The 14,824-nt window shown below is 48.2% G+C and overlaps 1 protein-coding gene across 1 annotated transcript in view; it reads left to right on the top strand.

The window, feature by feature from the left end:
• The first annotated feature begins 1,546 nt into the window (after positions 1 to 1,546).
• TTLL3 (tubulin tyrosine ligase like 3) overlaps positions 1,547 to 14,824 on the top strand; it is a 36,835-nt gene continuing 23,557 nt past the window's right edge. Inside the window, 10 exon segments of the mRNA XM_066351368.1 lie at positions 1,547 to 1,986; positions 2,186 to 2,277; positions 6,449 to 6,617; positions 6,758 to 6,855; positions 7,697 to 7,825; positions 8,527 to 8,641; positions 9,221 to 9,319; positions 10,193 to 10,236; positions 10,239 to 10,275; positions 10,572 to 10,767. Coding sequence (XP_066207465.1) covers positions 1,620 to 1,986; positions 2,186 to 2,277; positions 6,449 to 6,617; positions 6,758 to 6,855; positions 7,697 to 7,825; positions 8,527 to 8,641; positions 9,221 to 9,319; positions 10,193 to 10,236; positions 10,239 to 10,275; positions 10,572 to 10,767 — 1,346 coding nt within the window. The 5' untranslated portion in view covers positions 1,547 to 1,619.

Here is a 14,824-nt window from a genome sequence, read left to right as displayed (position 1 = left end):
AGCTACCATACCCTTTATGACTTACTTCTGTGACCTCCCCATCACTTGCAGAATGAGGTGTGCCCTCCTCTGGGGCATGTCACTGTGTTCTAGCTTTGTAGTGAATGCTAAAAGTGCCTACAGATGTTCGCTATAGAGTAGGACAGCTGCTCATGCAACCCTCTCAGGACAGCATTGCCTGGGTGAGCCACCAAAACTCTTGTCATGGATCTATCTCCCAGGATTTGGAACTCCTAAAACCAAATTTGCTGCCCGATGAGAACAGACTGGATGGTTTCCAATCAGCTGGCCCTCTCAGGGCAGGGGAAGGGGGGCCCAGTCACCAGCCAGTGTGTTGGGAGGGTGATCTGGTGGTTGGGTTTGGCTAGACAGCTAAGTGGAGGACCCATCTTCACTGAATGGGCAGATCTAGCTAGTGACAACACAAAGCTAGTTGTTTGGACCAGGATACTCTTTCCTGGACTCTGCCTAAACGGACATTGCTAAAGTTTGCTCCTCAACCCTTGATTTCCATGACAAATGGACAACCTTTATGAGTAATAACACAGGGTTATATATTTTTGTTTTTGCCACAGAGCAAGGGACAGAGATAGGGGCAGACAAATGGAAGGGAGAGAAATGAGAAGCATTAAGTCTTCATGTGGCACCTTAGTTGCTCATTGATTACTTTTCATATGTGCCTTGACTGAAGGGGTTGTCTACAGCAAAGCTAATGACCCCTTGCTCAAGCCAGCGACCTTTGGGCTCAAGCCCGCACCCTGTGCTCAAGTTGGGGACCTCTGGGTTTTGAACCTAGGTCCTCTGTGTCCCAGTCCAACACTGTCCCCTGTGCCACCACCTGGTCAGGCAACGTGGGCTTATGTTTTAAGAGTGGGGCCTTAGCCTGAAACAACTCATGGATCAGGGACCAGCCCATTGCCTAGCACAGTGATAGTCAACCTGGCCCCTACAGCCCACTAGTGGGCGTTCCAGCTTTCATGGTGGATGGTAGTGGAGCAACCAAAGTATAAATAAAAGATTTAACTATAGTAAGTTGTTTTATAAAGATTTATTCTGCCAAATTTAGCGAAAATCTGACATAAAGTACTTGGTATGTAATTATTATATGCTTTAATTTGCTGTAACTCTGCTTTATAAATTTTATAAAGTAAAGTTACTTCCCTACTTTATAAATCACCATTACTGTGGAATTGGTGGGCGGTTAGAAAATTTTACTATTAACAGAGATATAAAAGTGGGCAGTAGGTATAAAAAGGTTGACTACTCCTGGCTAACACATGGTCCTTTGTAAATACTGCGGACTGACTAACTGAAACCCCAGGAAGTACTCCATGAGGAACCATGGCACTGATAGTAACGGCAGCCCAGTGCTATGCGCTTTCATCAGCGCTTTGCACATCAAGAGTTGGGCAGGTGAGGTTTGGAGTTCGCCTGCTGGAAAGAGATTCAGAGCCAAACAACCGAGGCCTGACTGTGGCGGGTAATGGTTCCCAAGGAGACAACAAATAGAGGGCGGAGCCTCGGAACCGAGGACCCAGCTTCGGTCTCTGCAGGGCTCTCCCGCGAGAGGCGGTGGCGCAGGGCGTAGGGGGGGAGCGGGCACGCGCGGCGAAGGCCGCATGCAGGGCCCCCGCCTTGCCGTGCTGCTGAGTGGAGGGGAGCTGAGGGTCACAAACCGGGGCTCTGCCGCCTCGTATGGCCAGGAGGGTGGCCCGGTATGCAGCTGCGGCTTCCCGTGTCCCTGGGCATGCTGCCACTTAGCGTTCCAGCCTCCAGAGACGCTGCCATGGCCCGGGCCCGCCTCCGCCCTACCAGACCCAGCTCGAGCAGCTGGCGAACGCCCAGCCGGCAGCCCCGCCTTAGTTCGCTGCCTAAGCCGCGCCTTCGAGTCGCTAGCCCTCGGCACTCACGCCCAGGGCGCCTCGGATCTACGCCCCCTTGGGCCCTCTCACACCCTAGCCCTTGATGATGCAGGGCTGCAAGACGGTGAGGCCCATTTCAGTCGGCTCATCCTGGCCCGAAGCGGTGGCGGCGAGGACGAGGAGTTTAGGGTGGTGAAATGGGATTCGGGAGAAGAGTGATAGAGATTGGGCATCCGGATGAAGGGTAGAGATATCGAAGGAGCGTGGGCTTTGGGAGCCAGGGGAGATGCCAGGCTGAGCTTTCACTACGCATCTTTTCACAGGTTCCCTTGTACTCTGGCCAGGATTGTCCAAGGCGTCTAATCACATGGGCCGTCTCAGAAACGCCAAGATCCACGTGGAGAGAGCTGTCAAGGTTGGAGGGGGTTGGGGGGCGGTGTTCTAGAGTGGTTCAGCCTGCCTCCCTGAACTATTTTATTAACATTCTTAAAAAACAAGGCCCTGGACGGTTAGTTCAGTGGGTTAGCGCGTGCTCCCCAAACACCAAGGTTGCAGATTCCATCCCCAGTCAGGGCACAGTCAAAAGTGGCCAATGAATGCACAACTAAGTGGAACAACAAATGAATGCTTCTCTCTTTCTTTCTCCCTCTTCCCTCCCTCTCTCTGTTCCTTTATCTCTCTCTCTCTCTAAAGTCAATCAATAAAAGAAAAATATTTTAAATTAAAAAATATAAGTCAATCTTTAAACAAACAACCCTGATCCCACACCTATCTTTAAATACCTCCCTATTTTTCTTTTTTGGGGTGACACAGGGAGACACAGAGTACACCTCCCTATTTTTGATACCCTTTCTCTTCGCATACTTGTCTACTTCTTTACCTGGGATTCACTTCTCAGCTCTCACCACTCTGCTTCTGTGCCCTTCCCCACTTGCTTCTGATAACCACTCTAGTCAGGGTCACTAGGGACCTCCCAGGAGCATCCCCTTTTCTGTCCTAATCTGATTGGGCACCCTGTGTCCTTCTCTACTGCTGCCCCACACATCCTTTCCTCTTGGCTATCTGCTCACTTCTGGTTTTTCTTTCTCCCTCCCTGCTGCTGATTTTTGAAGGTACCTGGGACTTTAGTGGGTCCCCGGATCCCTCCAATACATGTTTCCTTGGCTGTGAGTCCAGACTGTGTACTGTACCCTCGACCTGTCCTTTCCTGCCCAGCCTGTGTTCTGACTAAACACTAGGTAGATCTAGTCACCTACTTGACATTTCCATCCAGAGAACTTACAAGCATTTTCACATTTCAAACCATACTCTTGATTTTCCTGCCTAAATCAATCTTCACTAGTCTCTGGTCTTTCCCATCTCCTAGTTGCTTATGCCAGAAATCTGATCTTTGCTCACCCAACCACATATCTATTCCCATCAGCAAAACCAAGTCATCTCTTTCCTAACAAGTCTCAACTCTATTACCTTCTCCCCTTCTCTGTTGTAGCCACCCTCATTCTACCCATTTGTGATTTCTCTCCTACACAAACCACAACAGCCTTCTAACTGGCCTCCTTGCTTCCATCTTTGTCTCCTTTATCCAGTCTCCATACAGCAGCATGTCAAACTTATAAAGCCTCCAGTCACAGCATTCCCTCACTTCGCCTTTAGTGTTTCACACTGCTGTTGATATAAAATTCAAAACCACTTCCAGGGCCTGTAGGGCCTTCCACTGTCTAGCTATGACCTACCTCCTCAAACTCTCTCCTCATTTCTACCCTCACCCTGGCCTCCTTCTAGTTCCTTTAGACCTTTCTCCAGCTTTAAGACCTTTACACTTGCTTTCCCCTTTGCCTGAACCACCATTTGCCCAGCTCTGTAAACTCATGGCTTCTTCTCCACCTTCCCTGACTGTGTATGTAGTATTTCTAGTTTCTCTGGATCTCCAGTAAGTATCCAGTTTTTGGAGCCAGTCAACCTGGATTTAAATCCCTGCTTTTTCACTTAACTGTGTGTCTAAGCTACTCAATCTCTCTATGCCCCTGTTTCATAACCAGTTAAATGAGGATGATGGCATCTGTTTTATTCTCCTCTCCTCTCCTCTCCTCTCCTCTCCTCTCCTCTCCTCTCCTCTCCTCTCCTCTCCTCTCCTCTCCCTCTCCTCTCCCTCTCCTCTCCCTCTCCTCTCCCTCTCCTCTCCTTCCCTCTCCTTTCTCCTTTCCTTTCCTAGGAGGGGAGGCAGAGAGACAGATTCTCGCATGCGCTCTGATTGGTATCCACCTAGCAAGCCCACTGGAGGGCAATGCTCTGCCCATCTGGGGCCGTAGCTCCACTGCTCAGCAGCTGAGCCATTGCATTCCTTTAGCACCTGAGGTGGAAGCCATGGAGCCATCCTCGGCAGGATAATGGCCTCTATTAAAAATACATGTTGCCTGACCTATGGTGGCACAGTGGATAAAGCATTCTACCTGGAGTACTGAGGTTGCTGGTTCGAAGCCCTGGGCTTGCCTGGTCAAGGCACATACCAGAAGCGACTACTATGAGGTGATGATTCCTGCTTCTCCTCACCCCCCTTTCTCACTCTCTCTCCTCTCTCTGGAAATCAATAAATTTAAAAAAAAACAAACGTTATTGCCCTGGCCGGTTGGCTCAGTGGTAGAGCGTTGGCCTGGTGTGCAGGAGTCCTGGGTTCGATTCCTGGCCAGGGCATACAGGAGAAGTGCCCATCTGCTTCTCCACCCCTCCCCCTCTCCTTCCTCTCTGTCTCTCTCTTCTCCTCCCACAGCCAAGGCTCCATTGGAGCAAAGTTGGCCTGGGTGCTGAGGATGGCTCTGTGGCCTCTGCCTCAAGTGCTAAAATGGCTCTGGTTGCAACAGAGCGACGCCCCAGATGGGCAGAGCATCGCCCCCTGGTGGGCATGCCGGGTGGATCTCAGTCGGGCGCATGCGGGAGTCTGTCTGACTGCCTCCGTTTCCAACTTCAGAAAAATACAGGGGAAAAAACCAAACAGGTTATTGTTAGTAATGTATATAAATGCTTTAGCACATAGTAGGTGTTTGGTAAATATTAGCAATTACCATTATAATTTTTTTTTTTTTTTTTTTTTTTCATTTTTCTGAAGCTGGAAACGGGGAGAGACAGTCAGACAGACTCCCGCATGTGCCCGACCGGGATCCACCCGGCACGCCCACCACGGGGCGACGCTCTGCCCACCAGGGGGCGATGCTCTGCCCATCCTGGGCGTCGCCATATTGCGACCAGAGCCACTCTAGCGCCTGGGGCAGAGGCCACAGAGCCATCCCCAGCGCCCGGGCCATCTTTGCTCCAATGGAGCCTTGGCTGCGGGAGGGGAAGAGAGAGACAGAGAGGAAAGTGCGGCGGAGGGGTGGAGAAGCAAATGGGCGCTTCTCCTGTGTGCCCTGGCCGGGAATCGAACTCGGGTCCTCCGCACGCTAGGCCGACGCTCTACCGCTGAGCCAACCGGCCAGGGCTACCATTATAATTTTGACCATGCATATCTATTTACCTACTTGTTTATAATCTGTCTCCCCTACTAGAATATATTTATTATTATTATTTTTTACAGGGACAGAGAGAGAGTCAGAGAGAGGGATAGATAGGAACAGACAGACAGGAACAGAGAGAGATGAGAAGCATCAATCATCAGTTTTTCGTTGGGACTCCTTAGTTGTTCATTGATTGCTTTCTCATATGTGTCTTGACCGCAGGCCTTCAGCAGACCGAGTAACCCCCTGCTCAAGCCAGCGACCTCGGGTCCAACCTAGTGAGCTTTCTTTGGCTCAAGCCAGATGAGCCTGTGCTCAAGCTGGCAACCTCGAGGTCTCGAACCTGGGTCCTTCCGCATCCCAGTCCGATGCTCTATTCACTGTGTCATCACCTGGTCAGGTTCCCCTACTAGAATATAAAAATCTCCCAGGCTCTGGCCATGTAGCTCAGCTGGTCAGATCGTCATCTCAATATGCCAAAGTTGCAGGTTTGATTTCTGGTCAGGACACATAAAAGAATCAAACAATGAATGCATAAATAAGTAGAACAACAAATCGATGTTTCTTGCTTTTTCTCTCTTTCTCTTTCCCTTCCTCTCTCTTTAAAAATTAATTAAAATTTTTCTCTTTTTTTTTCACGAGAGAGACAGAGACAGAAAGAGGAACAGATGAGGACAGACAGACAGGAAGGGAGAGAAATGAGAAGCATCAACTTGTAGTTGCGGCACCTTAGTTGTTCCTTGATTGCTTTGTCATGCATGCCTAGACCAGGGGGCTACAGCTGAGCCAGTGACTCCTTGCTCAAGCCAGTGACCATGGGTCATGGCTATGATCCCATGCTTAAGCCAGAGACCCTGTGCTCAAGCCACGTGAGCCTATGCTCAAGCCAGCGACCTCAGGGATTTGAACCTGGGTCCTCAGTGTCCCAGGTCAGTGTTCTATCCACTGTGCCACTGCCTGGTCAGGCTAAAACAATTTTAAAATAACTAAAAATCTGAAGGCAGAACCCATAACTGTCTGGTTGACCATCCCCTATGTCTGGCACATACTACTATGTCTGAATACTTGCTGAACAAGTAACCTTCTCTCACCTAACAGCAGAAGAAGATCTTTATGATCCATGGGTGCTACCCAGTAATCCGGTGCCTCTTGCGCCAGAGGGGCTGGGTGGAGAAGAAGATGGTACATTCCTCAGGCACTGCCCTGGCGCCACCCCAGAAAAATCTGGATAGCTCAGTAATGGGTGATAGCGACACCACTGAGGATGGTGAGCAGTTCCCTCCCTTTCTATAAGCTGTCTCTCCTGAGTCCCTTTCCTTTGGTTCCCACTGTCCCAAGGTTGAGACTTTGTTATGGGCCTAGGAGCATGGACAGGGGCTTCACCAGACCTGGGCTCTGCATTTTCAGAGGATGAAGTTGAGAACGAGGTGCTCCAGCCACCACAACTGTTCACCTTCGATGATGTACTGGAATTTGATGACCTGGAGGGGACACATGATCTGATGGTGAGGGCCCAGGGGTCTGAAAGGGGTTTGCTTAGTTGGAGGGAGAGCACTAGAATCCAACTGGATGACCTCACACAGGTTCTTTTCTTCTCTGAGCCCCAGTTTCCCCATCTGTGGTAAAACCTGGTTGCTTCTGTAAAGCCTGGATGGGCCAGCAGAGTGGTGAGGGACAATGACCTCAGCATCCCAGGTAGCTCTGTCCACTGTGCCACCACCTGGTCAGGCCAAATTGCCATTTTTATATGTCAGGAAAGGTTGAGTATTGGCAATTTCACATGGTGCAAACTTCTGAGCCCTTGGACAAGTCACTTACCCTCTTCGTGCCTCAGTTTCCTCATTTGTGAAATAGGATAACTATAGCACCTGCCTCATAAGGTTGTGATGAGGATTAAATGAGTTGACACAGAAAGCACTTAGAACATGGTCTAGCATGTGATATTATTGTTTATTAATAAACTTACTCTCAAAGTTGTAGAAAAGACAGAGACGTAGAGCCTTTGTCACATGCTATGTGCCTATAAGTTTGAGGTCATCATCCTACTGCAGAGCAAGTCATTGATGGCCATAGGGCAGAACAAGGTGTGATATTCAGCTATATAGCTTAGTCACTGCCTAGGGGCATTTGGCCACAGAAAGCTGCAAGCCAACCTCCTCTCTGCTCACTGTGTGTGCCCTGGAGAAAGAGCTGTCCTTTTTTATTTTACACAAAGATGGTATGTGGGCTAGAGGCCACCTTAGAAGCATTCTCTCTTTTCATCCACTCACCCTGCTCAGCAGGAAGGAAGAAGCCTCCTCTAGCCTTGCGCTGCCCACACCAGTCTCCCCTATCTCCTCTCCCCAGTCCCGCATGGTTCGGAATGAGATCCCCTACTTCATCTGGACCACTCGGAGGGATGTGCTGGACTGTCGCTTCCTCTCAAAGGATCAAGTGATAAACCACTATGCCCGGGCTGGCTCCTTTACCACAAAGGTGGGCTCCCTTAGGGAGTAGGCATGGCAGTTACCAACCCCCCAGCCCTTGGGCTGGCAACCCAATTCCCTGCTCTCCTTCTCTGTAAGAAAGATTTCTCAGGAGGTATTTGGTATATAATTCAGTGAGATTTGAAGTCCGACAGATCTGGGTTCAAATCCAACCCCTTGCAGAATGTCTGGCACATGTAGATATTGACAACAGATTCCAGGATACAAATGGATTCTGGAGGCAGAAGAAACACTGAGTCCAATGATTACCTTCTAAGTAGAGGATATCTGAATGATGGATCTATTCTCTTAACTGGTTTATTAACAAGTGACTCCATCACTCTGAGCTGCAGTTTCCTCACCTTTAAATGAGAATACTAGTAAAATTATCTTTTAGGATTGTGGTAAAATGAAGTCTTTATAATTGGGACCTGCTAGTGCACTTTTTGATGTGGGCTGGGAAGGATTCCTAGAGGAAGCAGATCTTTAAGAATGTGAAAGGGTGGATAGGAGGGATACGGGGCATTCTCGGTAAAGGGACTGCATGGTATGAATATGTCAGGCATACCAAGTGTGCAGAGGCTCTGAGAATGTCCAGACAGAGACTCCCTAAGCTGCCTGGAGATGTGCCGGGGTGGGGAACCCCTGGATGGTTATCTGGGAAAGCTCCCTCCCCCGCCCCGCCTGCTCCCTCAGCAGCTAACTCCATAGGTGGGTCTATGTCTCAATCTCCGGAATTTGCCATGGTTTGATGAGGCTGATGCTGACTCCTTCTTCCCACGCTGCTACCGCCTGGGAGCCGAGGATGACAAAAAGGCCTTCATAGGTAAGGAAATGTCCAGCTCTGTGCCTGGACCCCTCCGGCTGAAGAATGAAGGCTTTAGCCCTGGCTCATGTTGGAGAGCAAAGGACTTCTCTCCTCATGCTCTTGTCCACCCCAGCAGAATCCCTTCACTGTCCCTAATCCTTATTTTTCCCTAATATGCCTTTCTTAATGAGCCTCCTAGCTTGGTCAACCCAGACTTCTAGAAGATCTTAGATAGTTTAATTTATATTCTAGAGCAGGTCCTAAAAGTTAGTCAGTGAACTGAGTCTGGAATCCAGAGTAGGTTCCAGCCTGTGTCAAATTCCACTGGGTAGAATAAGTATCAAAAGTCTATCAGGAACAGAAGAGAGAAGTCAGACAAGTCTAGGTCTGATTCTGAAGGCAGAATATGAGCCAAGTCAGGTCAGACTCTAGGTCTGGTTCTATAGTTGTAACAAGAGCCAGGTTCTAACCCAGGTTCTAGAGACAGAAAGTAGCCAGGTTCTGGATCCAAAATGGGGCAGATCACGATCAGGTTCCAAAACCAGAACAAGGCCGGAGCCTAAGGGCTGAGTAGAGTGTTCCCTACCCCGGGAGCAGAGGACTTCTGGTTGACAGCTGCCCGCAACGTTCTCAAGCTGGTGGTCAAGTCCGAATGGAAGTCATATTCTCTCCAGGCAGAAGAGGAAGAGGCCCCAGGTAAGTGTGGTGTGGTTCCCTCCACTGCTCCACCAATTTATCCTCCCACACATCCACCCATCCATTCATTATTCATCCACACATCTATGTATTCTCCATATCCATCTGCCCTTCCACCACCCCTTCCCAGCAAGCTATCCATAAATTTATCCTGCCATCTGTTCTTCCATCCATCTCATCTATCTACCTACCTACTCATCCACAGACCCACTGATCTCACATCTGCCTACCATTTATCTATCCATCCATCCATCCATCCGTCTCCCTACCCATCCCCACACTGTTGATCTCATTCACTTACCTTCTCTCAGCAATACACTTCCTATCCATCGCTCCACTCCTCTGCCTTCCTACCTGTCCTTTCACAGACCCATCTCCCCATCTATCCACCTGCTTTTCCATCCTCCTATCCACCACCTGTGTATCCTCCAATCCATCCACTTATTTATTATTCTGTCCCAGCTACCTACCAACCTATCTTCCTGTTCATTTGTTAATCTACTGCCTTATTCGGCTCTCCCATGGTGCTGGCATGTGCCCAAGCTCTCTAGCAAGGACAGATTAAGTCCTGACTATAGGGAACTTAGGTCTCTGGAGGAGGGAGTAGTGCAACCATGTAGTTTCAGGTTGTCTGAGGACCCCTGTGCCTTATGGAGAGGGACACAGAGAAGGCCACATTCCATATTGGCCCAACTCATTGCTTTCCCTTTCCCTTTCCCTTTCCCTTTCTGGACTTAGCTACTACCTCAAAGTCCCCATATTGTAATCAGGAGGCTGTCATCCAGGGACATAAGGGGTAGTCTACTGGGAGGTGGGAAATCCCTGCCTCTTTCAGAGGGAGACCTCCCCATTGCTACTCCCTGGGTGCGTCAGGTGCAAAGAAGACTGTTGTGTGCCAGGATCAGGCACAGGGCCTTGTGTGTGTGTCAGAGGACCCAGTAGCAGAGAGGCTGCAGGTGTGTCTGGGGCTATAGGTACGGAGGCCCTGGGGATGGCTGGGGTGGATTCTCAAGTGAGTGACAGGTCCTGGGACAGTGGGGGCCAAGGGTGAACACTAGGGCCTCTGGTAAATTTAGAACAAAGCCTCAGGTAACTGACAGGTCCCAAGGCAGTAAGGGATACAGGTGTGTGCTGGACCTCAAGTGTGTTTAGGATGAGTCCTCAGGTAAGTGACAGGTGTTGGAGCTATGGGTGCCATGGCAAGTGTCATGTTACCTGTCAGATAGTGACAGACCCCTCCCTACCTCTGCAGGAGACAAGCAGCCCAAGAAACTGGAGAAAAGGCCGGTGATGGTGTCCCCAGAGTTTGTGGATGAGGCTCTGTGTGCCTGTGAGGAGCACCTTAGCAACCTGGCCCACCGAGATATTGACAGTGACCTGAAGGCCCCGCTGTACCTCAGCCCTATGGGCTGGTCCCTCTTCCTCCAACGCTACTACCAAGTGGTCCAGTGAGTACCTCTGCAGCTGTGGCGTGGGGCACGGGCAGGTGCTCCTTGCTAGGGGGCTTCCATGTTCTGAGCTAATTCTCAGGGACAAACCTCTCTTTCTAGTGCAGGTCCTCATCTCTTCCCTAAGCCTCTCCCTTTTGCTCACCTTGTTACTCTCCTGCTCAATAACTCTCAGGGGCTACCACTGTCTTTATGATGGCATACAAACCATTCTTTCTGGATCTTGGCATAGCATATTCACAAGGATCATGGCTGTGCTGTCAGAGAGACAGTTCAAGTCCTGGCTTTGCAACTTTCAAGTTCTGTGACCTTGGGAATGTCACTAATCTCTGAGCTTTACTTTTCTCAAAAGTATATTAAAAATCTATGCATAGTAGATTTTAAAAAAATGTCTTTCTCAAAGGTAGGATTAGACAGTATAATTTGTATTGTGTACTGAGCAGAGACTATTAAGAATCTATTAAATCATTTAGATTTTATCCTAGAAACCAGTGTTTCCCAAAGTGTGTTACATTAGATGTTAATTCTACAGGATATAAATCAGTTTTGTAGAAAAAAGGGCTTTTGTGGTCAATCATATTTAGAAAACATTGGGTTAAACAAAGTTAATTAAAACAAGCGTCACCTGACCTGTGATGGTGCAGTGGATAAAGCGTTGACCTGGAAACGCTGAGGTCGCCGGTTCAAAACCCTGGGCTTGCCTGGTCAAGGCACATATGGGAGTTGATGCTTCCTGCTCCTCCCTCCCCCTTCTTTCTCTCTCTCTCTCTCTCTCTCCTCTCTAAAAATTAATTTAAAAAAATTAAAAATTAAAACAGTGTCCGTTGTGTGGGGCTTTTAAAAAACTATTGGTGGTATATATCCCAGTGAGAGATTATGCAATACAGCAGATCCTCAAATAACGTTGTTTTCTTATAACATTGATGAAATGCTGTAGGAACTTAACTTTTGTTTGTATCAATTAGCCTATGGTAAAGTTGGTTTTGTTACACATCAATTAGTTGTAGAACCTATCTACAACGTGAGGACTTACTGTATATCCTTTTTTTTTTTAAGTTTACTGACTTCAATTTGTTGTTCTACTTTTTTTTTTTATAGAGACAGAGGGATAGATAGGGACAGACAGTAACAGAGAGAGATGAGAAGCATCAATCATCAGTTTTTCGTTGCGACACCTTAGTTGTTCATTGATTGCTTTCTCATATGTGCCTTGACTGTGGGCCTTCAGCAGACCGAGTAACTCCTTGCTCAAGCCAGTGACCTTGGGTCCAAGCTGGTGAGCTTTGCTCAAACCAGATGAACTCGCGCTCAAGCTGGCGACCTCAGGGTCTCAAACCTGGGTCCTCTGTATCCTAGTCCGATGCTCTATGCACTGTGCCACCGCCTGGTCAGGCTGTTGTTCCACTTATTTATGTATTCATTGGTTGATTCTTGTATGTGCCCTGACCAGGGATTGAACCTGCAACCTTGGCATATCTGGACAATGCTTTAACCAACGGAGCTACTTGGCCAGGGCTGTATATCCTATACTTACCTGACCCTAACCCCCTCCAAACATCCTGAGGGGTTGTGTTTTCAGAACACACCTTGGAAAAAGGTTCTTGAGCAGAGGAAAGGATTGTCAGAATGAGACTGGAGCTGTTGTAGGGAGATTCTGTTCAGCAGAGGTGTGCAGGAGAGACTGGAGGGAGAGGGTCCTAAAGGTAGGAGAACACTCAGCGTTTATTGAGCCTTTATTGTGCCAAGCATTGTGCCAGGCCCCAGAAGTGACACATAGTCCCTGGCCTCAAGGGACACAATGCTCAAGTGGGAGACTTACAGCAAATCAGGTGGGAGTGCTGAGGGCCTGACTTGGGGTGGGGTTAATAGAAAAAAATGGAACAGATTCTATGATTTTTTTTTTCAGGGACAGAGAGAGGGATAGATAGGGACAGACAGACAGGAACAGAGAGAGATGAGAAGCATCAATCATCAGTTTTTCGTTGCGACATCTGAGTTGTTCATTGATTGCTTTCTCATATGTGCCTTGACCGTGGGCCTTCAGCAGACTGGGTAACCCTTTGCTCGAGCCAGCGACCTTGGATCCAAGCTGGCGAGTTTTTTTTGCTCAAGCTAGATGAGCCTGCGCTCAAACTGGCGACCTTGGGGTCTTGAACCTGGGTCCTTCCGCATCCCAGTCCGATGCTCTATCTACTGCGCCACCGCCTGGTCAGGCAGATTCTATGATTTGATAGGGGAGACTGAAGAACTAATAAATGAACTTTAAATGACATACTGAGTAAACCCATACCATTGATAATTCATTTGTATCTTTTTTTTTTATTAAATTTTAAAATTTATTGTATTAATATGAATTCAAGTGTCCCATTCAATATAACAACCTCAACCCCCCACAACATGCCCCCATCATTTGTATCTTTTTTAAATGTCAGAAAATGAATGTCTGACCAGATGGTGGTGCAGTGGATAGAATGTAGACCTAGAATGCTGAGGACCCAGGTTGGAAACCCCAAGGTCACCTACTTGAGCATGGGTGCAGGCTCACCAGCTTGAGTGTTGGGTTGCTGGCTTGAGCATGGAATCATAGACATGACCCCATTATCACTGGCTTTAGCCCAAAGATCACTGGCTTGAAGCCCAAGGTCGCTGGCTTGAGCAAGGAGTCACTGGCTTGACTGTAGCCCCTGGTCAAGGCATATATGAGAAACCATTCAATGAACAACTAAGGTGCTGCAGCTATGAATTGATCCTTCTCATCTCTCTCCCTGTGTCTCTCGCTCTCACCTTCATTAAAAAAAAGTCAGAAGCCCTGGCCGCTTGGCTCAGCAGTAGAGCATTGGCCTGGCGTGCAGGAGTCCCGGGTTCGATTCCTGGCCAGGGCACACAGGAGAGGCGCCCATTTGCTTCTCCACCCCTCCCCCTCTCCTTCCTCTCTGTCTCTCTCTTCCCCTCCCGCACCCAAGGCTCCATTGGAGCAAAGATGGCCCGGGAACTGGGGATGGCTCTGTGGCCTCTGCCTCAGGTGCTAGAGTGGCTCTGGACGCAACAGAGCGACGCCCCAGAGGGGCAAAGCATCGCCCCCTGGTGGGCATGCCGGGTGGATCCCAGTGGGGTGCATGCGGGAGTCTGTCTGACTGCCTCCCCGTTTCCAGCTTCGGAAAAATGAAAAAAAAAAAAAAAAGTCAGAAAATGAAAATGATCTTGTATTTTCCCCTTAGCTACTAGAATATGTAAAGCCACCCTCCTTAAACTAAGAATTATCAAGACTGAGTTAGAGCATTATGTGAAAAGAATGTGAGTCCTATTTCTTTCTGGGTGTAGGGCAAGTTCTAGAGGGCTATAGGAACCTCTCAAAAGTCAGAATTTCATAATATATATATATATGCATCATATAATATACACTGTTGAATTGTCCAGTACAGATAGTTAGCATTCATTAATTCATTCATTTAATAGTAACTGCTATGTTTCTCAACATGTTTCCCCCTATACCCTTTTCTACCTGCCCCCACCCACCTTCACCTTTCCCTCTGGTAATCACCATGCTGTTTGTGTTTCTCAACTTTTTATTTATTTTAGAGAGGGGGAGGGAGGGAAAGAAGGGCAGAGGGAGGAGCAGGAAGTGCCAACTCTCATATGTGCCTTGACTAGGCAAGCCTGGGGCTGCGAACCATTCCAGGTCAATGCTTTATCTACTGCTCCACCACAGGTCAGGCTCTGTTTCTCAACTTTTTAAAACAAATCCATGACTCAGCAGCCAGGCTTTTATCAAGATTGACTTTCCACAAACACACTGGTTGTTTTCTCTTTTTGCTAAAAATAAAATCAGATTGTCATGTTGAGCATACTTTTAATTTTTTTAAATTTTTAAACTTTAATTATTTTTTTATTTTATTAATTTTTTTGCAAGAGAGACAGAGAGAGGGAAAGGTAAGGACGGACAGGAAGGGAGAGAGATAAGAAGCATCAGTTCTTCATGTGGCACCTTAGTTGTTCATTGATTGCTTTCTCATATGTGTCTTGACCAGGGGGCTACAGCAGAGCAAGAGATCCCTTG

The sequence above is a fragment of the Saccopteryx leptura genome, chromosome 10 (genome assembly GCF_036850995.1).
Source record: "Saccopteryx leptura isolate mSacLep1 chromosome 10, mSacLep1_pri_phased_curated, whole genome shotgun sequence".
Lineage (NCBI taxonomy): Eukaryota > Metazoa > Chordata > Mammalia > Chiroptera > Emballonuridae > Saccopteryx > Saccopteryx leptura.
Note: the sequence above shows the minus strand (reverse complement) of the source record. Positions and strands in the feature narration are given on the sequence as shown.